The following is a 24,680-nucleotide window of genomic DNA, read 5'->3' as shown; positions in this document are numbered from 1 at the left end:
CATAATCCTACCCGGCGATCCCCTCCTCGTCGCCCTGTTAGAGAGCGATCACCGGGTTGTATCTGGCACTTGGAAGGGTGTATTTTATTCAGTATCCAGTTCTAGTTGTCATAAGCTCAAGGTACAACTCCGGGTCGTCCTTTTACCGAGGGACACGGCTATTCGAATAGATAAACTTCCCCGCAGGGGTGCACCACATAACCCAACACGCTCGATCCCATTTGGCCGGACACACTTTTCTGGGTCATGCCCGGCCTCGTAAGATCAACACGTCGCAGCCCCACCTAGGCTCAACAGAGAGGTCAGCACGCCGGTCTAAACCTATGCGCGCAGGGGTCTGGGCCCATCGCCCTATGCACACCTGCACGTTGCGTACGCGGCCGGAAGCAGACCTAGCCCCCTTAATACAAGCGCGAGCTTACGGTCCAATGCGGCGCGCGCCACTCAGTCGCTGACGTCAAAAGAGCTTCGGCTGATACCACGACGTCGGGATACCCATAACTACTCCCACGTAGATGGTTAGTGCGTATAGACCAAATGGCCAGACTCAGATCAAATACCAAGATCTCGTTAAGCGTGTTAAGTAACCGCGAACGCCGACCAGGGCCAGACCCACCTCTCACCTAGGCGGTCTCAACCTGCCCTGTCGCTCTGCCACAAAGATCCACTCGCGGGTACTCCTACGAGCCGACCCGACTTAAATCGTCACATGTGTCATGTATATAGTATATAAGTATATACCCGTGATCACCGCCCAGGTGATCACGGCCCGATAGTAAAGCACAGCAGACGGACAAGAATGTAGGGCCACTGATGGAAATCTAGCATCCTAGACTAAGCATGTAGGATTGCAGGTAAAGGTAACAACAGTAGTTACAAGGATAGGCTATGCATCAGGATAGGTTATCGAAAAGCAGTAACATGCTACACTACTCTAATGCAAGCAGTATAGAGAAGTATAGGCGATATCTGGTGATCAAGGGGGGGGGCTTGCCTGGTTGCTCTGGCAAGTAGGAGGGGTCGTCGACTCCGAAGTCGAACTGGGCAGCAGCAGTGTCGGTCTCGTAGTCTACCGGAGAGAAGAGGGGGAAGACATAGTAAATACAATGCAAACATAAGCATGACGATGCGCGACATGACAATGAGCGGTGCTAGGTGTGTCCTAATGCGACAGTAGGTGGTACCGGTGAAGGGGGGGAACATCCGGGAGGTATTCCCGATGTTTCGCGTTATCGGACAGACGGACCGGAGGGGGAAAGTTGCTAGTTTGATAGTTTAGGGAGGTGTGGTGGACGAACGGATTGCGTATTTGGATTCGTCTCGTCGTTCTGAGCAACTTTCATATAGAAAACATTTTCATCCGAGTTACGGTTTAAAAGATATGAATTTTCAAAGTTTATTTGAATTTCTGGAATTATTTATACTAAGCAAAATGAATTATGACGTCAGCATGAGGCAATGCTGACGTCAGCAGGTCAACAGGTCGGCTGACCAGTCAAACCAGACAGGTGGGTCCAGTGGGACCCACATGTCAGCCTCTGTTAGTCTAATACTGATTTAAACTAAACTAACAATGTAATTAGAGGGGTGGGCCCCATATGTCAGTGAGTGTTTATTTAAACTAATTATTTTTATTTATAAAACATTTTCTTTTTCTTTTCTTTTTTTATATTTTTGCGGCGGGGCCCGCATGTCAGTGACTGGGCCTGCCCAGTCAGCACGTTGACCCAGTCAACGGGGCCCACGGGGCCCACTGGCAGGGGCACTGGGGTGGCCCCAGGCCAGCCACGTCGGCGGCCGGCGCCGGAGCGGCTCCGGCGAGCCAAACGCGGCGGCGCGGCTCGGGAGGGACGCGGGTTTCACGTACAGTGGGTCTGCGAGGGCGTGGCTGGGCGCGTTCGACGCGGCTCGGCGTCGCGCGTCCAATGGTGGTGGCCGGAGGGGCTGGAACGGCCGGGGGCGAGCGCTTCGAGCTCGCCGGCGGCGAGGTGCTTCGGGCTGGGGGCGGGTGCGGCGTTAGAGCGCGCGAGCGGCCGAACTAACTAGCTAGGCAGGTGCGACACGACGCGGTCGAGCTAGCGGGCCTACGCCCGTGACCATTTGGTCACCGGAGACCCGCCGGCGGCGAGCTCCGCGGCGCGGCGTTCGGGCGCGCGTGGAAACAGCGGCTACGGAACGCGGGCGAGCTAACGGAGAGGGGGAGGAGAAGCGGGAGCTCACAGCGGAGCCGTAGGGAGTGGCAGTGAGCTCGGGGAGGGCGCGGGGTAGCCGGAGTCGGCGACGATCGACGGCGACCCGAAGGTTGAAGACGAGCTCGGGGAGGTCGGTGCAGTGGCGCTCGGCTCATTCCCGATGGCGTAGTCGACGTAGTCGACGGCGGGGAGGCGCTCGGGCACGTCGTCGGGGCAATCGGGGCACGGTGGCCTCGAGTTCGACGGTGAACGGCGGCGAGCGCGCTCGGGCAGAGGGGAACGAAGGGGAGAGGGAGGTGGATCTGGCGGGGGGGAGGCGCAGAGGCCGAGGGACGAGCGGGGGCGAGTGGGAGAGAGGCCCGAGGAGGCGGGGGAGCTGGCGCCCTTATCCTCCCCGTCGCCTGTGAGGGGGTGCGGCGGGGACGGCCACTGTTCGACCCCGGTCGGGGGAATAGGGAAGGGGACGCGGGGGGGGGGGGGAGAGGTGGGCTGGGCCGGGGGGTCGGGGGTCGCGGCCCAGTTTGGGCCACGGGTCCAGTGGGGGGGGGAGGGCCTTCTCCTTGTTTTTCTTTTTCTCTATCTGTTCTATTTTTTCTGTTTTCCTTTTATTTGTTTATTTTCTTTTCTGTTTTATTTCATTTAAAAGTATTTAGGTATTTTATAAAAATGTGTTTCCTCCACCATAATTACCAGTGTATTATTTGGCACCCACCGAACATTTTTGTTTGAGTTTTTGAAAACTTTTATTTTCCACTTTAATTATATTTGAAGTTTGAACTAGGAGTTTGAAAAGGAAGGTGATTCAAATGTGATCAAGCCCTGTTTGACAACATGATTAGCTTAATCACAGGGAGTTACTGTAGCATGATTCTCAGGGTGTTACAATTTTGATCCAAACACAAATGTGAAGAGGAAAAGGAAGAGAGCCGAATCATCAGTTATAAAGTTTCCAGTTATTTATTTGTGCTTGTGTAGACATGAAGAGGAAGAGAGCCGAATTGATTCACAAAAAATCAAAACTAGTTGATTCAAGCTCTCACCCATCGAAACATGATGCTGATGTGCAATCTTGCGAAGCGAACCAACCTAATCCTAACTGGGGCTAAAGACTTCCATTGATGCCGCCATGAGGTAAGCAATAATTATTTAATTTCAAACATTTAGAACTTCTTAATACATTATATCTAATAATTATTCTCTGTTGATTGCATTAGGTGGTTAATGTTTCAAGCATCTCCCTTTAGAGGAAATGGTGAATAACAGGATTCCACGAACCAAGGTAATAGCTTGACCATAATTTAATTGATATGCAAGCTCCTAATAAGAAATTATGGAACTAATAGAATTTCACAGATTACATCTCTTGTGTTGTTGTTGTTGTCTATCTATCAGTGCTCATATTTGCATCTCTTTTTCGTTTTTTCCTCTTATCACTGTAACATGTGTTGGAAATATGCCCTAGAGGCAATAATAAATGGTTATTATTATATTTCTTTGTTCATGGTAATTGTCTATTATTCATGCTATAATTGTATTGTCCGGAAATCGTAATACATGTGTGAATACATAGACCACAACCTGTCCCTAGTAAGCCTCTAGTTGACTAGCTCGTTGATCAACAGATAGTCATGGTTTCCTGACTATGGACATTGGATGTCATTGATAACGGGATCACATCATTAGGAGAATGATGTGATGGACAAGACCCAACTTAAGCATAGCATAAAAGATCGTGTAGTTTCGTTTGCTAGAGCTTTTCCAATGTCAAGTATCTTTTCCTTAGACCATGAGATCGTGCAACTCCCGGATACCATAGGAGTGCTTTGGGTGTGCCAAACGTCACAACGTAACTGGGTGACTATAAAGGTGCATTACGGGTATCTCCAAAAGTGTCTGTTGGGTTGGCACGGATCGAGACTGGGATTTGTCACTCCGTGTAAACGGAGAGGTATCTCTGGGCCCACTCGGTAATGCATCATCATAATGAGCTCAATGTGACTAAGGCGTTAGTCACGGGATCATGCATTGCGGTACGAGTAAAGAGACTTGCCGGTAACGAGATTGAACTAGGTATTGGGATACCGATGATCGAATCTCGGGCAAGTAACATACCGATTGACAAAGGGAATTGCATACGGATTGATTGAATCCTCGACACCGTGGTTCATCCGATGAGATCATCGTGGAGCATGTGGGAGCCAACATGGGTATCCAGATCCCGCTGTTGGTTATTGACCGGAGAGGCGTCTCGGTCATGTCTGCATGTCTCCCGAACCCGTAGGGTCTACACACTTAAGGTCCGGTGACGCTAGGGTTGTAGAGATATATGTATGCGGAAACCTGAAAGTTGTTCGGAGTCCCGGATGAGATCCTGGACGTCACGAGAGGTTCCGGAATGGTCCGGAGGTAAAGATTTATATATGGGAAGTCTTATTTTGGTCGCCGGAAAAGTTTCGCGCTTTATCGGTATTGTACCGGGAGTGCCGAAAGGGGTCCGGGGGTCCACCAAGGGGGTCCACCAGCCCCGGGGGGGGGGCACATGGGCTGTAAGGGGTGCGCCTTGGCCTATATGGGCCAAGGGCACCAGCCCCAAGAGGCCCATGCGCAAGAGATAAGAAAAAGGGGAGAGTCCTAAAGGGGGAAGGCACCTCCGAGGTGCCTTGGGGGGGAAGGACTCCCCCCTGGCCGCACCCTTCCTTGGAGGAAGGGGCAAGGCTGCGCCCCCCCTCTCCCTTGGCCCTATATATAGTGGGGGGAAGGGAGGGCAGCAACATCTAAGCCTTGGGCGCCTCCCTCCTCCCCTGCAACACCTCTCTCTCTCTCTCGCAGAAGCTTGCGAAGCCCTGCCGGAGACCCGCTACATCCACCACCACGTCGTCGTGCTGTTGGATCTCCATCAACCTCTCCTCCCCCCTTGCTGGATCAAGAAGGAGGAGACGTCGCTGCACCTTACGTGTGTTGAACGCGGAGGTGCCGTACGTTCGGCACTCGGTCGTCGGTGATTTGGATCACGGCGAGTACGACTCCGTCATCCACGTTCATTGGAACGCTTCCGCTCGCGATCTACAAGGGTATGTAGATGCACTCCCTTCCCCTCGTTGCTAGTAGACTCCATAGATGCATCTTGGTGAGCGTGGAAAATTTTAAATTATGCTACGATTCCCAACAACATGTTGGTCATTCTGTTAAGAAATTATTGGGAAGTGGGTTAACCTAAGGGAAAAAAATCTCTTGTGCCATTGTCTTTGCCCTCCCTATGGTCAAAACCTGACTCCGTCCCTGTCTGTGGCACACGACTATAGTGGTTTGGTTGGAAGAACGAACTTGATGCAAGGTTATTGGGCATGGTGAACCCCAGTTGAATGGTGTGGAAGCCGAATCAGTGGCTCCGGAGAGTGCCTTTGTGTTGTAGGTGTCAATTATGGTCTCTTGGGTGGCAGAGTCATCGACTCGTCTGGTACGTGGCTTTGGGGCCGATGTGTGAGCGTTGTTATGTTTGTATGCCGAAGCGGCGGCTCCGGGTCATGTTGTAGGGTGTCGATTCTGGTTGCTCGGGTGACGGAATCGTCGGCTCGGTGGGGGTGCAGCCTCGGGGATGGTGTGTCTGGCATAGTTGTATATGTTATCAACCAGATTTTCTTGTTAACTAGTCAATTTTCTTCTTTTAATGAAAAGTCAGAGCTCCTGCTGGTTCCTTGAAGAAAATAGAACCATTTCAAGAATGGTTTTCCCAACAAAAAAAAAGAGATAGAATGGTTTCCATTACTTTGAAAACTGAATTCTTATATTACACTCTAGCTATTGCACTAAAGAAGAAAAAAAACTCATAGATGTCTTTAAGATCTACATGCCTCCGCCATGCCATGCTAGTACTGGCAGTCCGAAAGCAGCAGGGACTATCTTCTAGGAGTAGTTTCAACTTCCAACACAATCCACACAGAGCTTGCAGCACGAAAGGTACAATGCCTGGCCAGTGGGGACTGCGCGACCAGACAGACACCAGCCAACTTTTTGCTCGGAGAGAGCAGAACACGTTACACAACCATCACAATCACAGGACAGGGGCCAGAGACAAAGAGATACGCCATGCTTGGTCATGTCCAGAGTCCAACAGCCTTCCCTCCCTCCCTCCCTCCCTCCAAGAGACGCGACGCAAACGTCGAGCGAGCCTTCAATCAAAGAAAAAAGAGAAGGCAAGCGAGTAAAGCGCAAACCCTCTTTCTTGTGGTGAACTTTTAGATAGACCTTTTTATCTTCTAGCTAGAGGTTCAGCTGAACTTACGATGATGGTCGGATGCTACCTTTTTTTTCCCACCACGCCAAAAACCTTTTGAAATATCAACTCGCTAGCGTGACGCTTATATAGATATTCATGCCCACGACTTTAAAAAGCCTCATTTGTTGCAGGGATAGAAATTATACCTGCTGCAAACGTGAAACTTCACGGGAGAGAAAATCCACTCAAGCAAAAAAAAAAAAAAAAAAACTGTCCCAGACGTGCGCATCTGGACTTGAATCTGAATCTGGATTTGAAATCTCGCTCTTGAAAAGGTTAGAAAAACCACCGGCTGCAAAATGTGGTGCTCTCCAACTCCAAGCATGAAAACGACCGGCTCGGCGCACCCGACCCGACCCAACCAGACCCTTCCGCCGCACCGCACGAACCCAGACCGCAGCAGCAAGCCAGCAAGGCAGGCCCCCACCCCCACCCTCCCCCGCCTTTCCCTCCCCCATTCGCGTCGCGTCTCCACCCCACCTCCCATCGCCTCCTCCCCCTCCACCTCCCCGTGTCGCGAGAAACCCTCGTCCCTTCCTCTCCTCTCCTTCCCTCCCTCCCTCCCATGGCGGAGTCGCCCGAGAACGCCGCCGCGGCGCCCGCGCCCGCGCCACCCGCCGCCGCCCCCCCGGCCCCGGCGCCGAAGCCGTCCCCGCCCGCCAGGTCCGGGATCCCGCCGCGGTACGACCTCGACGCCAAGTGGGACGCCTGCCTCGACCTCTCCATCCGCCGCGTCGCCTACTCCTCCCTCGCCGGCGCCTTCGGGGGCCTCATCCTCTTCCGTAAGCTCCCCACCTCCCCCTTCCCCTCGCTGCATCGCGAGATCTGTTCGCCGCGCCTCCGTGCGTATCTCTTGATCTAGGGTTGCGCGGAAATGATGCCCGCTCTCCATCTCGATTGGCCTAATCTCATGCGGTATTCCCTAGCTGCGTAGGTAGGGCGCGCTCCTCCGGGCGGAAACATTTGGCTACGGGACTAATGCGCATGCCCTGCTTTAGGGCGCTCTAGATTGATCGTTTCCTGTGCGATTGGAACGCCAACTTTGACCGGAGCTGAGTTTCTCTAGTCAGATTTGCGTCGTGGGCTGCGAGATTCCAATGAGCATAAGTGAAAATCCGCTTATGTTTCATCTGCTCTATGATTGTATTCTCTGCAGAGGCCAGATTCTCATTTCAATCCATTCATCAATTAGTGTAGGAAGAGCAAGACATGCCTGAATTACTGGCTAGGCAATGTGATGGCTTTGAGTGGTAGGCAGGAAAACTTCTGTGTTTGATTTTAGTTGGTGTGAGCGATGCTTTCCTTTTTGAGCTATATCATCATTTCCCTGTGGCTGGCTGGTAATTTAGAGAAAGAATGCTGTAACTGGGATTGTGGTCTGTGGAGGACTTAATACTGAATGTTCCTTCAAAATTACAGCGCTTTTCCTGTTAGTGCTCAATCATATTCTGTCCTAGATAGTTATACCACTTAGGCCATAGATCTGCACAATGCTCATTTTTAGAGCAGCATGTAAGCGTAAGATGCATATGATATGTTTTTTATATGATCGAAGATGGTGAGCTAGCGGACCTACTGATTCCTGAGTTCGGTCTTGATGCTGTTCATTCCAACTGTTTAGCAGGAATTGATAGGGCTGTGGTATGATTTTTATTGATCTTTGCCAATGTGAATTTGTGAAATGTTGGTTTTGCTTAATTTTTATCATCATCAAACTCGCTAACTCTGTTCTGTTTTAACAGTGACGCAAACTGCTTACCACATATAGGCTGCAGTATGCAGAGTCCTAAGTCAGTTTCATTCTCGAGCTTTAGGGGCTTGTCCATTGATGTCTATGTGATGCTTGTTATCAGCTAATCTCAAACTGTTTCCCTGTATCCTATTCTGCTGAATAACTTGGAGTCCTTTTATTTGTATCCAGAATGAGTTTGATTTCACAAGTTCTATAAAGCGTAAACAATGCAACTTGTTACTGTGTATCTGATGTTGGTTAGGGAACTATTGAAAAAGTTCTTTGGCTATGTGAACTGTCTGTTCTTCACCTGATAATCCACAATTATGAATTTGCCTAGCAATTATTCATGCATTTTTCTTGAATGTTCTCAAATTTGATAATCTTATTTACTTGTAAATTATTCAGAGTTGGCATATGCCGAAAGGAACACTTTGAGAAGAACTCAAATTTACACTTCATGAAGTAACTGTCACCAAATCTATGGTTAAATACATGTTTGGCTTGTGTTATTTTATACAGGTAGCCCAACAACCCGCTGGGCATCAGTTGCCCTTGGAGCTGGTGTGGGGATAGGGGCTGCGTTCACTGAATGCTCATACATATTCAATGGTTCTCCTCCAAAGTGGTCGGCCAAAGCTTCGACTGTTCCTGCTCATTCAGAAGTAACTGCTTTCTCACTTTGTCCTTATCGTACTGTTACTTTGTTGGTTAAAATTTATGGTCCATATGTCTTTATGGTTGATACCAAATTGCCAAATATGGTGTTCATTTTTTTTCTCGTTGTAAATATATCATCATTATGATAATTTACCCTAAGGTTACCAGATCAGTATGTTTTTGAAACATATTTTTTAGTTTTGATAGTCTGCCAAGTACAGACATCTTCTTGTTTATGGCTTCAACACTTTGGTACTAAACTTAAGGCACATCGCAGTTTCATATGCTGAAAACATTGTTGGAAGAATGTATATATATTCTAATATAAATCAATTAGTTAGTGTATATTAAGTCACTTATTTATGGACAGTTTCCTAACCCTCCAACTGTTGGCAATTGCAAACATATTTTCATGCCAGCACTGATTTAAACATAAGCTCCAAATGCGGTCTGGTTGAGAGTAATTTATCAACTTCCATGCTTGTCTGGTCTATTAGCTTTCGCTGAGTCGGTGCTTGCATTTTCTTCTCTATCAGTAAACTTATGAAAAACTCGTTGAGATGCTCGCATGTTCTCTTGTGTATGGGTTAGTTTGTTTTCATCTGCACGTAGGTAAGAAAGGCTATTGCTATCCTTATGCGGCACCACTGCTTTTCGACGTACTCCCTATGTAAAGAAATATAAGAGTGTTTGGACCACTACTTTAGTTATCTAAATGCTCTTATATTTCTTTACGGAGGGAGTAGTTGTTCATGGTTTTCATGATGTTTGGATATTGCTGTAGTGGATTGATCTGTTCCCTGTGAAATGAAATAGTACATGCTTATATTGATGTTGGTCTCCTTTTTTTTCACCAGGGAGGAGACAATTAAAACACTGTCGGGCGGGATGAGTAGCCCAATCTTGGCGGAGTTTTGGAGTGTTTGTTGATTGAACCTAGCTGTTCCGTGTCTGATGATATCGCCACTTGTCATAGTATGTCCTGAAAGTTAGCATGTGCCCCTCTCGTGAATTTTCTTCACACATTACGCGGAAACCATTCCTGACTGCGGTCTGATGATGACCCTATGGCTGCGTAAGCTCGGTCCGGTCCGTCCTGAGGTTTTATGTCTGGCAATAAATTTTTGGTCATGTGAACTTGCTGTATAATGCTCTGGCGCTTTACTATATGCTATACTTGTGATCTTGGTGGTTTGATTGTACCAACGCCTGTTTGATTTGAGTAGGTCGATTTGGGTGGGTGGGTGTTTTGCTTGCACGCCTGCCTGTTAAGAATTGTCGGTAATGTCACTTGGTGGAAGGAAACGTGAAGGTGGAGTGTCACTGTTGTTGCTTCCAATGGCTGCAATCATAAGCGAATCAAACCGTGAATAGGTCGGCAGGCTTCCCCGACACTGATGTTGCTTGTCCGCGCATAATTTCCTACGAATAGTTGGCAGCGAATTCTTATGACAGGTTCAGTTCACAATGAAACGAAAGCACGCGGCATTATACGTGTGCTTTGTGCTTTAATATACAGTCTGATGAAAGCAAAGTGGTACGGCAGTACAGAGGCACAGCCCAGGCGCACGATCTACATGGCCGGCGATGTCGACCCTTCTTCAAACGTGCAGACCCCGCCCCAGCGAAGCCAATGGACCAGCCACCTTCCTCGCACCAACTTGGTCACCAACCCCAACCCGACGCCAGCAATGGAGGAGCTCTTCTTCTCCTCCTAGCTAGCTCAGCTCCACGATCGTGATCTATGGGCTCCGCCACGGGCGCCGAAGCGCCGGTGCGCCTGCACGGCGACCTGGAGGTGTGGATCATGGAGGCCAGGCGCCTGCCCAACATGGACATCACGTCGGAGCGGATGCGGAGCTGCTTCACCGCCTGCGTCAGCGGGGAGGGCGGGTCCAGGAGCGGCGGCAGCACCGGCGGCCGGAGCAAGAAGAAGAAGAAGCGGCTCATCACCAGCGCCAGCTACGCCTACGTGTCCGTGTGCCTGGCGGGCGCCACGGTGGCGCAGACCCGGGTGATCCCCAACTCCGGCGCGCCCCGGTGGGACGAGCGCTTCCGCGTCGAGGTCGCACACGCCGCCGCCACCCTCGACCTCCACGTCAAGGACAACCACGTCTTCGGCGCCCGCCTCATCGGCGTCGCCTCCGTGCCCGCCCGCCGCCTCGCCGCCGGGTCCCTCGTCCACGGCTGGTTCCCCATCATCCACCACGGTCACCACCATCACCATCACCACCACAGCCCGGCCGCCGAGCTGCGCTTCTCCCTGCGCTACACCCCTGCCCAGCTGCAGCACGACAGCAGCCCGCTGTGCGCCGCCGTGCCCAACGCCTACTTCCCGCTCCGGCGGGGCGGCCGCGTCACGCTCTACCAGGACGCGCACGTCGCCGACGGGCAGCTGCCTGACATCGAGCTCGACGGCGGCGCGACGTACACGCACGGCCGGTGCTGGGAGGACATCTCCCGCGCCGTCGTCGACGCGCACCACCTCGTCTACGTCGTCGGCTGGTCCATCCACCACCCCATCAGGCTCGTCAGGGAGCCCGCCGCCGGCGCCGGCACTGGCACCGCCATGAAGACGCTCGGGGAGCTCCTCAAGGGCAAGGTCCACGAGGGCGTCCGCGTGGTCATGCTCATCTGGGACGACAAGACCTCGCACGACAGGTTCCTCCTCAAAACGGTATGTATACATGCTCCTCTGCCCTGCTTACTCTGCATCTGCATTTGCTCTTCATCATTCAGTTCATCAAGCCATTACTTTCTCCATTTCTTCGACAAGACGCAATGGAGAAATCTTAAAAGTGAATGAAGAATGGTCTGACGGCAATAAAATCTAGGCTGGGTGCAGGACGGCGTGATGCACACCCACGACGAGGAGAGCAGGAAGTTCTTCAGGCACTCGGGCGTCCACTGCGTGCTGGTTCCCCGCTACGGCAGCAACAAGCTCAGCATCTTCAAGCAGCACGTACGTGCGTCAGGATCTATCTCCATGGCCGCCAACTGTGCTGCTAAAATCAAATTGATGTGCTAGTACTACTACTTCACAATGGTTTTCGTTTTTCTTTCCAGGTTGTGGGGACTCTGTTTACGCACCATCAGAAATGCGTGATCGTCGATTCGCAGGCCGCGGGAAACAACCGCAACATCACCGCATTCCTCGGCGGTCTGGACCTGTGCGATGGCAGATACGATACGCCTGAGCATAGGCTTTTCAATGACCTTGACACTGTTTTTCACAAGGATTTTCATAATCCTACCTTCCCTGTAAGTTCCTCTTCCTCTGCTTCTTACTTTTTCTTACTTCTGGTCCTTGTCCAAAAACAAAATACGGTGAATTTCACTACAATGTAGTATCAGCTAGCAGCCACATTCGACATTGTCAACTGTGATACTCTCTTAAAATGAATTAAAACCTCGGAGCATCTATTTTGTTCTTCTGATTTGCATGCAGGTTAATTCTTATGGACCCAGACAACCATGGCATGACTTGCACTGCAAAGTCGAGGGTCCTGCCGCCTATGACATATTGACAAACTTCGAACAACGATGGCGTAAAGCCACGAAATGGAGGGTCAACCTTAAAAAGGTTGTTATTTGGCATTACGACACATTGATCAAGATTAAACGGATGCCCTGGATTGTTTCACCTTCTACCGATGAGGCGAATGCGCGTGTTTGTCACGAACAGGACACAGAAAACTGGCATGTACAGGTATATATATATATGACTATAACTTTTATTATCCAATCCAATACACAAAAAAACTTATAGAAATGTCAGAGATGCTACCTTTTCTTACTTACTTTGGTGTTCTAGGTTTTCAGGTCAATTGACTCAGGATCTGTCAAGGGGTTTCCTAAACTTGTCCAAGAGGCACAGTCACAGGTTAGGTTCAAAAACGAATCCTTTCCATGCACAATGATATACCATGAAAAATGTGTCCATTTATTTACACACCTTTTTCGATAACCTCCCATTTCTTCTTCAGAATCTAGTTTGTGCCAAGAATCTAAAAATTGACAGGAGCATACACAGTGCATACGTGAAAGCCATCAGGTCTGCACAACACTTCATATACATCGAGAACCAGTACTTCATTGGGTCTTCATTCTGCTGGCATTCACACAAAAATACAGGTACACAAATAAATCAAAATCACAACCCGTTCTTGATTTGATCGCAACGATGCTAAATTAATCTTCTTACGATTGTAATGTTTAGGTGCAGACAATTTAATACCCGTCGAGCTGGCCTTGAAGATTGCGAGCAAGATCAAAGCGAAGCAGCGATTTGCGGTCTACATTGTTATCCCAATGTGGCCTGAAGGCATCCCAACCACAGCAGCAGTGCAGCAAATCCTCTTTTGGCAGGTTTTGCTCCCAACCTAAGTCTATAGGTATCCCTTTTTTTCGAGCATCGTCCGTAGGTATTCTTGTGACGATTAACTCACAAAACCGACAAAATCATGAACCGAAAGCAATAGAACATATCCGTGCGATTCCTCATAAGAAAAAAAGCGAACATACCATATGGCAAACGTTTGAAAACACCAAGATTTATAGTCGAAGTTTCATCTTGTTCTTTGGATGGAGAAATTTCAACATTTGAAAAATAAGAATTATGTGTTAATCTACTCACAATTTTTTATATATATTGAAGTCAATTCATTAAAATGAGACACTAGCACACCATCAGATTCTAATATGGTAGGCATGACTCCGTTTCCATAATTCTTGTACAAGAATTATGAAACGGAGGGAGTAATTACTACTCCTATTAAAGTACATTTAAAATAATAAATAGATGTAACCGATTCGTCTCAGTGGTCCTATATAAGGTGTGAGAGTACATACTCCAAGGAGTATAGAATCATTTCCTTATATATGATGATGATGATGATTTTTTGAAGGGGCAAACCATGTCTATGATGTACAAGATCATAGCGGACGCTCTCGAGAGCCAGGGTCTCGTCGACTCCCATCCTCAAGAGTATCTGAACTTCTACTGCCTCGGGAGACGCGAGCTCGCCGCCACTCCAGAGGCGAGCTTATGCAACGACAACTCTGCTCTGGTACTGCACAACACATCATCCATTTCTCCTCTCTGCTTCCATTAATTACATGCATTACGAATGCTGTATTGGAATTCGGTGACATTCATTGAAGGTCATGTTTGTTGTTGCAAATTTGCAGGGCATGGCGCAGAAGCACCGGAGGTTCATGATCTACGTGCACTCCAAAGGAATGCTGGTGGACGACGAGTACGTGGTGATCGGGTCGGCCAACATAAACCAGAGGTCCATGGAAGGGTCCAGGGACACGGAGATCGCCATGGGCGCGTACCAGCCGCACCACACCTCGGCCGGAAACCGCGGCGGCCCTCCTCGCGGACAGGTAGGAGCAAGTTCATCCAAACATGGAAGCCATGGATGGAACATGCACGGCAGATGACAAGAACCGTGTGTACCGTGTTATGTGTACTGCAGGTGTACGGGTACAGGATGTCGCTGTGGGCGGAGCACCTGGGCGGCAGGGCGGAGGAGTGGTTCCGGCGGCCCGAGTCGGAGGAGTGCGTGCGGCGGGTGAACGCGGCGGCGGAGGAGAACTGGCGGGCGTACGTGTCGCCGGACGAGGCGACGAGGGGCCACCTGATGCGGTACCCCGTGAAGGTGGACAGGGACGGCGGCATCGGGCCACTGCCGGGCCACGAGTGCTTCCCGGACGTCGGCGGCAAGGTCCTCGGCGCGCAGTCATCTCTGCCCGATGCTCTCACCACGTAATTAAGCTAACCAATTGTTAGGATCCAAAAAACACTAGATCTTGTACAATGCAAGGTGCTTTAGAAAAGGTGCTTGAAGAAATAAATCAGACTTTCCTTAAGCACCGGTGCTAATTTGTATAGGGCAGACGCTTAATCAGACGTCTCTCGTGTAGAAATATGTACCGGTGCTTCAGAAAACCCAGTTTATTTATCTAAGCACCTAGCATTATACAAGGCCTAACGAGACAGTACTCAAAAGAAAAAAAAAGAAAAACTGTAATAACGTAGATGGCTAGTTTTTTGGGTGAAATTTTGTGGTTTGCTTAATTTTGTTACTACATGATGCGCGCCGCATACTCGCGTTGCTAGGGGATTGGTGCAATATGTTTTGATGAGATTTAATTGTTATGAATATTTGGATATATAATACGAGAACTGAAACAAATATTTAGATGAGTAACACAGAACTAAAAGAAATATTTTGAGTATATGATTTATTGGATTTAATTATTGAGATGGTCCCATGTATCTTTTATGTCATGGTGGGTATTTTTCATGCATACGCTGAGATGTCGTGTGTGCAAATAGGTTTGCTTTTTTTTACTCGTCTGCTCTAAAATTTCCCCTAATTGAGAACGCCTCGCATATTTTTTTTACAGTAGCAGGGAACCCGTAGGAAGGGGAGATGACCGGCCTCATTCACATCTGAAATCGCATATCCAAGTTTAGCTCAGACGTAGCTGCCTTCTTTTTGGGCGTGAAGAAGTGTTGGGGAGAAGTAAAGTAACTAAAAAGTACAAATTGAAATCAAATTTGCTTTACAAATTTGGTTCTCTCTATGCCAACCCCCTCTCTTTTTCGTAAGACCTCAATTAGGGGAAATTTTTGAATTAGACCGGGCTACTTTGAAATCTGAGACAGAATTTAGAACTTGCTATCCTCTTGCCTAATAGGATGTTAGAGAAATGTACACAAACCACCGAAAATCCATCTCTGCACCCGAGCTCATCTACACCCGCGCTGACGAAAAAAATCAAAACAAATACTAAAAAAATTCAAAAAATTCTAAATTTTTTTTGTGCGGTAAAAAATTTCATGCGTGAGGTCCGCTCCGATTTTCAAATCATTTGGACATCTGAGGAGGTCTCAGCAAAAAAGACAAATTGGGGTCTGTAAAAATGTTTACTGTTCATGTACTGTTTTGGCCTGATTTGTCTTTTTTCTTGAGAGCTGCTCAGATGTCCAAATGACTTGAAGTTTGGAGCGGGCCACACACATCAAATTTTCTATCGCACAAATTTTTTTGGAATTTTTTGAATTTGTTTTGAATATTTTATATAAAAAAAATTAACCGGGTGCAGATGAGTCTCGGCACCGAAACGCCCTACTCAACAAACCACCAACTATTGTGGTCGAATTTGCTCAAAATATAACTGTTGTTGCATAAAGCATCACATGTTGGTGCAATCCTTTGCAGCTGGCTCTAATCCAGCCTAGCCTACCCGCAATACGCTGTTGTTCGCGGAGAACACGTGCAATAGCCGCCCTACTTGCCCTACGGGGAGCTTCGCCCCGTGTTGTTGATTGAATTTGGCCGTTGTTTCATGTCTGATGCAGCCACATGTTAGAACATCACCAACAGCCGCCGAATGCGCCGCGCGCTAAAAACTACTTTGCCGCGTGCCTATCGTCTGGTTTGACGCGGCGGGCAGCGTTGGCTCCAGCAGACGCGCTAACATGCAGCGCGCGCGCAGCTCTAGCAGTGCGCGACTCTTGCACAAACAACATATGCATTCCAAAACCGAAGCAAAAAGATCAAACACAAACAAAATAAATCAAAATAAATAGTTCAATTTCGTTATTACAACTCAAACAAACAGTTTATCGTTCAAAACAACAAATAATGCAATAAACACAACAAATAGTTCAACAATACAATATCGAACGCACAAATCATGATGCTCTTTGTCGTCCATTCCATGCCCACCACTCCTGAATGAGATCCTTCTAAAGATCATCATGCGCTGCGGGACTTTGAATGGCATGGTAGGAGGCAACAAAACGGGCGACCCTTTCAGCCCTCCGTTGCACTCACACGGGATGTTCCAAGAGCTCATACTGAGAGTAGTCTACATCTTAGCCACGCTCATTCTCGATGATCATGTTATGCATGATCACACAAGCATGCATGATGTACAAAAGCATTTTTTGATCCCAAAATCTAGCCGGTCCTCTCACAATAGCAAATTGGGCTTGCAAAATCCCAAAAGCTTTCTCCACATCTTTTCTAGCCGCCGCCTGAGCATTGTGGAAATCAAGATTTTTCTACCTTCCGGCTTTTTCAACGGCTTCACAAAGGTTTGTCACTTTGGATAGATGCCATCCGCTAGATAATAGCCGTAGTTGTATGTACGGTCATTTGCTACAAACTGCACCGGTGACAAATCACCATTTGCAATATTATTCATCAGTGGTGACCGGTTGACAACATTGATGTCATTCAAAGATCCAGGCATTACAAAGAATGCATGCCAAATCCAAGTCTCTTGATCGGCCACCGCTTCAAGGATTATAGTGGAACCCTTTTTTTGGCTGTGGAATTGCCCATGCCATGCCTTTGGACAATTCTTCCAACTCCAATGCATGCAATCTATTGAGCCAAGCATACCAGGGAAGCCGCGAGCTTTGTTCACCTCCAATAGCCTTGCGGCGTCTTCAGCATTGGGAGATCTCAAATACTCCTGGCCAAACAGTTGCACAATTCCGACTGCGAAGCGCTTGACACACATGATGGCTTGGCTCTCACCCATAGCCAAGTGATCATCAACTAGATCAGCCGGGATACCGTATGCCAACATACGCAAAGCGGTTGTCACCTTCTGAAAGGTGCTATGCCCGAGCTCTCCGGCGGCATTCCTCCTTTGCTGAAAAAACCGGTCATGGCTCGCCAGTTTCTCTGCAATGCGCCTGAACAACGCGGTGCTTATCCTAAACCGGCGACGAAAGTACGACTCTGATGTAGGAGATATGCCCTAGAGGCAATAATAAATGTTATTGATTATCTCCTTGTTCATAATTATGTTTATGTTCCATGCTATAACTGCTGTGGTTCCCGAGCCCGTATATCCATAAAGGCTCTGGGGAGAACCCATATGCACGTGTGGAATAATAAACGGTAAAATGTATTCCTAGTCGTGCCTCTAAGACTAGCTCAAGTGTTGCATGATGATTATGTTTTCCCAATCATGTGCATGTCTATGCCAAGCAACTTTGAGGGCACAATGTCAGGAAGGGCATTTGTGTTGAATCGACCCGAATTGATGTTATGCTATGAGATACATTCGTCACAAGTTAATGGTTTATAACACAGAGATATTTAATGTTTGCATAATTCCTTAGACCATGAGAGTATCGAGTTTCTTCATGCTTGCTTCATGAACTTTGGGGTTTGTTAAACGTCATCCGTAACTGGATGGCTATTACGGCGGCTTACGGGTTCATGGGAAAGTATGTTAAGTAACTTGATAGCTCGAGATTGGGATTTGCTCCTCCGACGATGGAGAGATATACTCGGGCCCACTCGGTGTTACGGTGTCCATCATCGTCTGGCCAGACACTTTGTGATTTGATCACGGGGATGCCGGAACACGAAACGAGAAAAGAGAACAAAACCGGTAACGAGGTAAGTAGCATAGTGGACAAGTTGTTGATCCACGAGAATGCCAACATGTCTCACCTCGGGTATTTGTAACATATCGCGAAGCAACAGGAATAGCACACGACAACTGGAGGTTCACTCGAATATTAATTCGTGTGGGTATAGGGGTCAATATGGGTGTCCACGGCTCCGATGTTGATCATTGATCGGAAGGGGTTCCGGGTCATGTCTATACTTCACCGAACCTATAGGGTCACACGCTTAAGGGTCATCTATCTGCTGAATACTAGACAGGGAGTCTGAGAGAAAATCACCGAAAAAGTTTCGGACACCGAAAAGTTTCGGACAGCGGAATCGTACCGCAGAGAGAGGTCACCGGATGAGTTTTGGTGAAACCGAAAAAGTTGTTTCGGGGTATGCCATTAAGTCAAAATGGTTTCGGCACATGCCTGATAATTCTTGGAGGGTGCCAGAATCATTCTGGAAACTTTTTGGAATTTTCAGAAATAAAAACCGAAAATGTTTCGGAGCTGCCAGTACCGCTTTGGCTGTTTTTCGCAGATGAAATTCACTAATCTGAAATTGTTTCAGAACGAATCCAAAATCATTTTAGTGGGTACTGGAATTATTCTAAGACCCACGGAAATATTTTCGGATTTAGTGGACGCGAAAAATTGTCTTCATGAATAGTGAAAACGCATTCTTGTTTGCTTTTCGCAGATGAAAATCACTAAACCGAAATTGTTTCGGAACGCGTTGAAAATTATTTTAGTGGGTACTGGAAATGTTCTGAGCCCACATAAATATTTTCAATTCGAACGGACGCTGAAATATGTCGTCATGAATAGTGAAAGTGCTTTTTGCTTGGCTTCTTGGAGAAGCCACCTTGAGGGCCTTTTTGGTATTTCCCCCCTTGGCTTCTTGGAGAAGCCACCCTTGGGCTTGGCCTATAAATAGGGGTGGAGGGGGCTGCCTAAAGGATCATCCCTTCTCACATACATGCCATTGCAATGATCTGGCTTCTCTCCCTCCCAGCGAAATAGTTTCGTAGAGCCGAAAGGCTGTCTGGGTTCCGGTGGGAACTAGTTCTGGACGGCGAAGCCCTGCCGGATAGATGACACCGTATGTGTGCAACTCTGTAGAGAGATCGTAGTTTCGGTCTTAGTTCGTGAGTGCCTCCTGAAGGGCTGTCCGTGTGACCGTCCGAGTTTCGAAGGTCCTCCCGAAGGGCTGTCCGAGTGACCGTTCGAGTTTCGAAGGTCCTCCCGAAGGGCTGTCCGCGACACTGTCCGGGGGGCTGTTCGACCGCCTCCCGGAGGGCTGTCTGAGGAGCAGATGAGGGTATACATCCTCGCGGTTGGGAGGTTGTAAATCCTAGCTGCGGGGATCTGCACCGCCGATCGTCATCGACTCTACTTCCCGCTGCGCTACGAGTCGGTAACGAAAAAAGATCAAACCTTGTATGCAGTCTCCATAGTGGTCCTGGGCTGGTGCGTAGGTCAGAATTTTTTTGTTTTCTGCTACGTTACCCTACATCTGAGTATGTGGGATTCTCCACGAAATAGTGCCTCATCAATCTGTTATGGGCATCGATCCTATCCCTCCAAATTTTCTGCCGACCCATAACCGAACCACCGTGCTTCGGTGTTTTATTGATGTGCATAGCTAGGATCATTGCAAGATCCTCCTCCTCTTCCATATCAAATTCTTCTTCGGAAGAATCATACGTCGAACTCATCTACAACGTTCAATACTATGCTATAAAAACTACAATCAACATGCACCAAATTCATGAAGTTTGAGCAATACATACCTTGCAGGCGTTTTGTCGAACACCTTGCGGGCGCCAAGCGGCAGCGAGCGCCCGGGCGCTGTTCGTCGGAGGACGGACGCGCGCGAGGGGCGGCGGTGACTAGAGGGGGGCAGAGGAAGCGGCCGCGGCGCGGGGATAGGCCGGGGAAGCGTCGGAACGGTGAGTTGCGAGCGAGCGCGCGGGAGCGGGCGCAGCAAATAAGCGGCGTGCGATGGAGTTTCGGCCCGCGCGCTGAACTACATATGCCGTGCGCGCGGTTTTTGCGCGCCCGCTGGAGCCACTATACCGGTTACGCGCGCGCTAAAATGGGCAATTTTGCGGCGCGGCGCTTGATTGGCGCGGTTGTTGGAGATGCTCTTATAGTATCATCTAGCGAAAAAATTGGGCGCTATACCAAAGTAGCGTCGTTCTTAAAATCTGCTATTAGCAACATATTGTACAATGATTCATATAATGAGCATTCTCAGCACACTATTAAGGATGCTGTAGCGTCCTATTTTTTTTCAGTGATATTACCCCGAAGCTAGCATGTGCTCCTCTCGTGATATTCTTTGATACAATTGTGCGGAACACGTTGCAGTCTGCAGGAAATGGCGTTCCACTCGAACAAAAAAGCTGGCGTTTACTTTTTTTTTAGTGGAAAATGGCGGGCGTCTAGGGCTCAGTTTTCTGCCTTGTGCAGCCCAATTAGAGTTAGGGTGGACCGAGCTGGGCTTCATCACCTGAGCCTGGGCCGGAATTAACAAGGCCTGGGCTCCAGCATAGGATGTGAAGAGCGTATCTATCGATTGCTCACGTCAAACAGCGGCATCTCTCCGGTCGGGAGTCCTCCGCCTTGCTTCCACCAGACCCAGGCCCTTCTTGTTCCACAACCGACTCCGGATTCCATCCGCCGCGCCACCGCAGAGTAGAGGATCTACTCCAACATACGAGGGAGGGAGCTAACGCCTAACGCCGGCGTGCGGTTTTGTTGCTGCTACCGGCGTTGGGTTTAACAATCGACCATCCTGCGACGCCTCATCAGATTGATGATCGATGATCTCCATCTCCATGGAGGCGAATAGCGATGATACCGGCAGTTCCAGCAGCCAAGTAAGTTCCCTTAGTCCACCTCCCCTCCCTTCTCTTCAGATAATAGTTTTGCTCGATGGAGAGTTTACACGCTGGATGGAGCATTGTTCTTTTGTATATTAAAAAAAAGAGAAGTGTGTTATTTTTTTAGAAAGAATTTTTTTTGGCAAAACCGTTATTAATTTGGCAGCCAACAATGGATCCATAACTTATGTATGTTGCAGCAAATGGAAGAACAAGATAGGCTCAGCTCGCTGACTGATGATGCTTTACTGTCTATCTTGAAAAGAGTCGGTCCACGTACGGCTGCAAGAACAAGTGCGCTCACTAGAACTCAGCATCGACGTCAAGGACTTCCTATCTGCCCCACACCTAGAACCTATCAAGGCCAAGGATATGGAGGAAGCTATGGCGTCTCTAACAAAAGCCACCAGGAGTTTCTTGGTTAAACGGCATAGAGAATTTCCAATCTCAAGTTTGCACCTTAAGCTCTACTTTATCAACACTTTCTTGTGCGAAGTCGGCCTACTCGTAGGCGACACAATCAACATTGGTCTGTTGAAAGACTTAAATCTCGCCATTCTTGATGAGACGTATAATTCGGAATGCAGTAAAGAAGATATGTTGCAGCGAGCACAAGAAATATATGTTCTTTTCACTGCCTACCCTAGTGTGCTACGCTGCCTCACAAAGCTCTCTCTACAAAATGTAGCCTTTGACAAGTTGGACATGCACTATATCCTGTTTGATTGCTGCAAGCAACTGAAGCACCTAAGCCTCACTCAGTGTGATATTAGTGATACGTCTCTCTTTAAGATTGATGCACCAAACTCAAAACTATGTGTTCTAGAGCTCACCTAGTGTGGCTTTGTGAAACTTGAGGTAGCATGCCTTCCGAAATTGGAGAAGTTCAATTTAGATACTTGGTTTTGTAACTATATGCCACTGGCCTTTGGTTTTGTCCCGTCTCTTGGAGAATTAGAACTTGCATATGGTGCAACATGTTCTGCAGATCAATTTAAATTAAGTGAGCTTATACATGGAACCACAGGCATACATACTCTCACATTGGATTTCAAAGGAGAAAATGTAAGTTGTACTTTATTTTTGCGAAGTGGTCATATTTTTGTTTGCATTCGTTAGTTATCGCAGCTACCAGAGTTCATAGATGTGTTTATTCATGATATTGATTAAGCATAGCTGTAATATCTTTGATAACCTCATTTTTGTGCTTGCAAATTATCCACTCTTGATTGTTTATCTTCTGACCAGCTTTGGATGCAACCTGAAATGAAGCAACTCTGCACAGCTTTGAACAAGCTAAGGAAGTTGTTTGTGCGTGGTATTTTTGTTGAATTTGACATTTTATGGATGATGGCCTTTCTTGCAGCGGCACCATCTATCGAGATGTTACATATTGAGGTGACGTAGTTGTAAATTATGTTGCCTTTTGTTTAGTTCCCCACATATAGAGGCTTCTGTTTTGACAAATTTAGGTGAAAGTTGTTAAACATTATCCAACTACATGTGTATCCACTTTTCATCCAAATAGGTATGGGAACATGTATGCGATATGGATGAAGTGAGTGAGGATTTTAGACAACGGACCAACTTTGAAAGAAGGTCTCCTCAGTGGGAGATGGACTTCGACAACACCAACAATTGGGTTTTGGAAGAGCTAGTATTCATCGGCTTTAGGTCATTAGAACAACAATTTACATTCATAAGATCTGTGCTGCAGCGATCTCCCAACTTGCGAAAGATAGTTCTTAAAGGATATGAGGAATGCATCTTCTGTGCTACTCCTGGTGTGCCGCCTTCAAAATTCCCCAAGAAGGATGAGCAAGAAATGGTCATGAGGCGAACTAGAGATGGCTTATTCTCGCCCCAAATAATTTTTGACGAATATTCTGGAAGGAGGCGAAGAATGTGATTCATGGTGCGTTGCCTTTGAAATTCCCTGAGAAGAATGCGAAAGAAATGGTCATCAGGCAAATGAAACATGGCATATTCTTGCCTAGTGTGTTTTGTGACGTATAAATTATAGTAATCTCAGGCCAAATACTATATGGTATGTAAGGTGTAGGAAACAATTTGTATGCAAAAACATATTTTGATTCTATGTTTTGGACCGTCGTTATTGCTATAATTTTCAGCAAAAGAGGAGTTAGAGATATTGCATGTTGTTGTTGCAATTTTTTTCCTTGGGTGTAGGATTGACAATTCTTTTTGAAAATATCATAACCATGCGTGCAATAGAGTACACAGAACAATAAAGATGCAAAAAAAAAGTAGGCGGGCTACATGGAGAAAGAATCTGATGGCGGCGGCGAGTGCTGCTAGCGGCAGCCGGACTGGGATAGGAACCAAGGCGATGACATCGCTGTTGAGGCGTTGGGGAAGTTGGATATTTCGGAAGAGGAGGTAACTCCTCTGATTATCGATGATTGAGAGGAAGGACCACCGAAGTGGCTTATAGCTGGGAAGGTGTTGCATCGGAACCAATTCCACATCCAAACTATAGCTAATGCCCTTCATCCGACATGGGGAATCCGTAGAGGCCTTCAGTTTCGATATGGTTGTGTCAACACTTTCGTTGCTGAATTCGAGAATCAGAGAGATAGGCATCGGGTCTGGGGTGGATCCCTGTGGCATATTTGTAAGAATGGAGTGATCCTGGCTGAATTTGAGGAATACATGAGGCCAGATGAGGTGAATTTTGACCGGATCCATATCACATGAGGAATGATACTTGGGGTTTATCGATTGCTAAGCAGATCGATGAACACGCCTCGATGGTGTAGTTTGATCATACAAGGGGCTTCCTACGTGCAAGAGTGTCCATTGATGTGTCGAAGCCAATCCGGAGATGGATTCTGATTGATTCTGTGAGGAGAAAGAAGGTGGATCCATATGACATGCAATATGAGCAACTACCGTATTTCTGCTTCTCGTGCGGTCGCTTAGGTCATTCTGATCTGCATTGTCCTAATCTGGGCCAGCGCGATGAGAAAGGTGACCTGCCTTTTGGGGTGAATATTTGAGCCCCTGACGAGTCCAAGAAACGGGCGACCCGTGAGGGATCCGCTAAGGGCCAGAATTCAGAATCTAACATCAAACGTTAATCTAAGAATTCGAGTTCCCATGGTGATACAACCGGTGGAAAGGAAGTTAACTCGCCACTAGAGAGCACACATCAGCCAAAGCGAAAGGGAGCACCAAACAACATGGTCTATAAACCGGTTGTCAAAACTTTTCTGTTAACAGTGGGAGATGGCAAGGGGGACAACTCGAATGGTGAACCAAGTGAGCTGGCTACATAGGTTGATCCTCTTGGGGAGGATGATACAATGGTAGAACGTGATCCAAAGAAGAAGAAGCCAACACCAGAGAATTCGACAGAGGCTGTGTGTCAGCCCTGCCCGAACCAATGAATTGTATGAGTTGGAACTGCCGGGGGCTTGGGAACCCCGAGGAAGTTTGAGAGCTTCGCAGTCTTGTGAGGCAAGAAGGTCCCGCC

At 47.9% G+C, this 24,680-nt stretch overlaps 2 protein-coding genes across 2 annotated transcripts; both read left to right on the top strand.

Annotated features, from left to right (window-relative positions):
* The first annotated feature begins 6,891 nt into the window (after positions 1–6,891).
* On the top strand, positions 6,892–10,062 carry LOC109780955 (MICOS complex subunit MIC10). The gene is made up of 3 exons (XM_020339536.4): positions 6,892–7,250; positions 8,723–8,865; positions 9,718–10,062. Exons 1-3 carry the CDS (start codon positions 7,034–7,036, stop codon positions 9,730–9,732), a joined length of 375 nt encoding a protein of 124 aa, XP_020195125.1. The 5' UTR covers positions 6,892–7,033; the 3' UTR covers positions 9,733–10,062.
* A 451-nt stretch (positions 10,063–10,513) lies between these two features.
* On the top strand, positions 10,514–14,928 carry LOC109780953 (phospholipase D delta). The gene is made up of 10 exons (XM_020339535.4): positions 10,514–11,537; positions 11,706–11,822; positions 11,927–12,121; positions 12,309–12,569; positions 12,675–12,743; positions 12,847–12,994; positions 13,080–13,228; positions 13,768–13,929; positions 14,051–14,251; positions 14,344–14,928. Exons 1-10 carry the CDS (start codon positions 10,605–10,607, stop codon positions 14,635–14,637), a joined length of 2,529 nt encoding a protein of 842 aa, XP_020195124.1. The 5' UTR covers positions 10,514–10,604; the 3' UTR covers positions 14,638–14,928.
* Positions 14,929–24,680: the final 9,752 nt, after the last annotated feature.

This window comes from Aegilops tauschii, chromosome 5 (assembly GCF_002575655.3).
Source record: "Aegilops tauschii subsp. strangulata cultivar AL8/78 chromosome 5, Aet v6.0, whole genome shotgun sequence".
NCBI classification, from domain to species: domain Eukaryota; kingdom Viridiplantae; phylum Streptophyta; class Magnoliopsida; order Poales; family Poaceae; genus Aegilops; species Aegilops tauschii.
Note: the sequence above shows the minus strand (reverse complement) of the source record. Positions and strands in the feature narration are given on the sequence as shown.

Bases quoted from the DNA above. Each gene is read 5' to 3' on its own strand.
- LOC109780955 (XM_020339536.4), top strand. From the start codon at position 7,034: ATGGCGGAGTCGCCCGAGAACGCCGCCGCGGCGCCCGCGCCCGCGCCA. The intron at 7,251-8,722 runs GTAAGCTCCCCA...TATTTTATACAG, and splicing joins CGGGGGCCTCATCCTCTTCC to GTAGCCCAACAACCCGCTGG.
- LOC109780953 (XM_020339535.4), top strand. From the start codon at position 10,605: ATGGGCTCCGCCACGGGCGCCGAAGCGCCGGTGCGCCTGCACGGCGAC. The intron at 12,122-12,308 runs GTAAGTTCCTCT...ATTTGCATGCAG, and splicing joins TTCATAATCCTACCTTCCCT to GTTAATTCTTATGGACCCAG. The intron at 14,252-14,343 runs GTAGGAGCAAGT...TGTGTACTGCAG, and splicing joins GCGGCCCTCCTCGCGGACAG to GTGTACGGGTACAGGATGTC.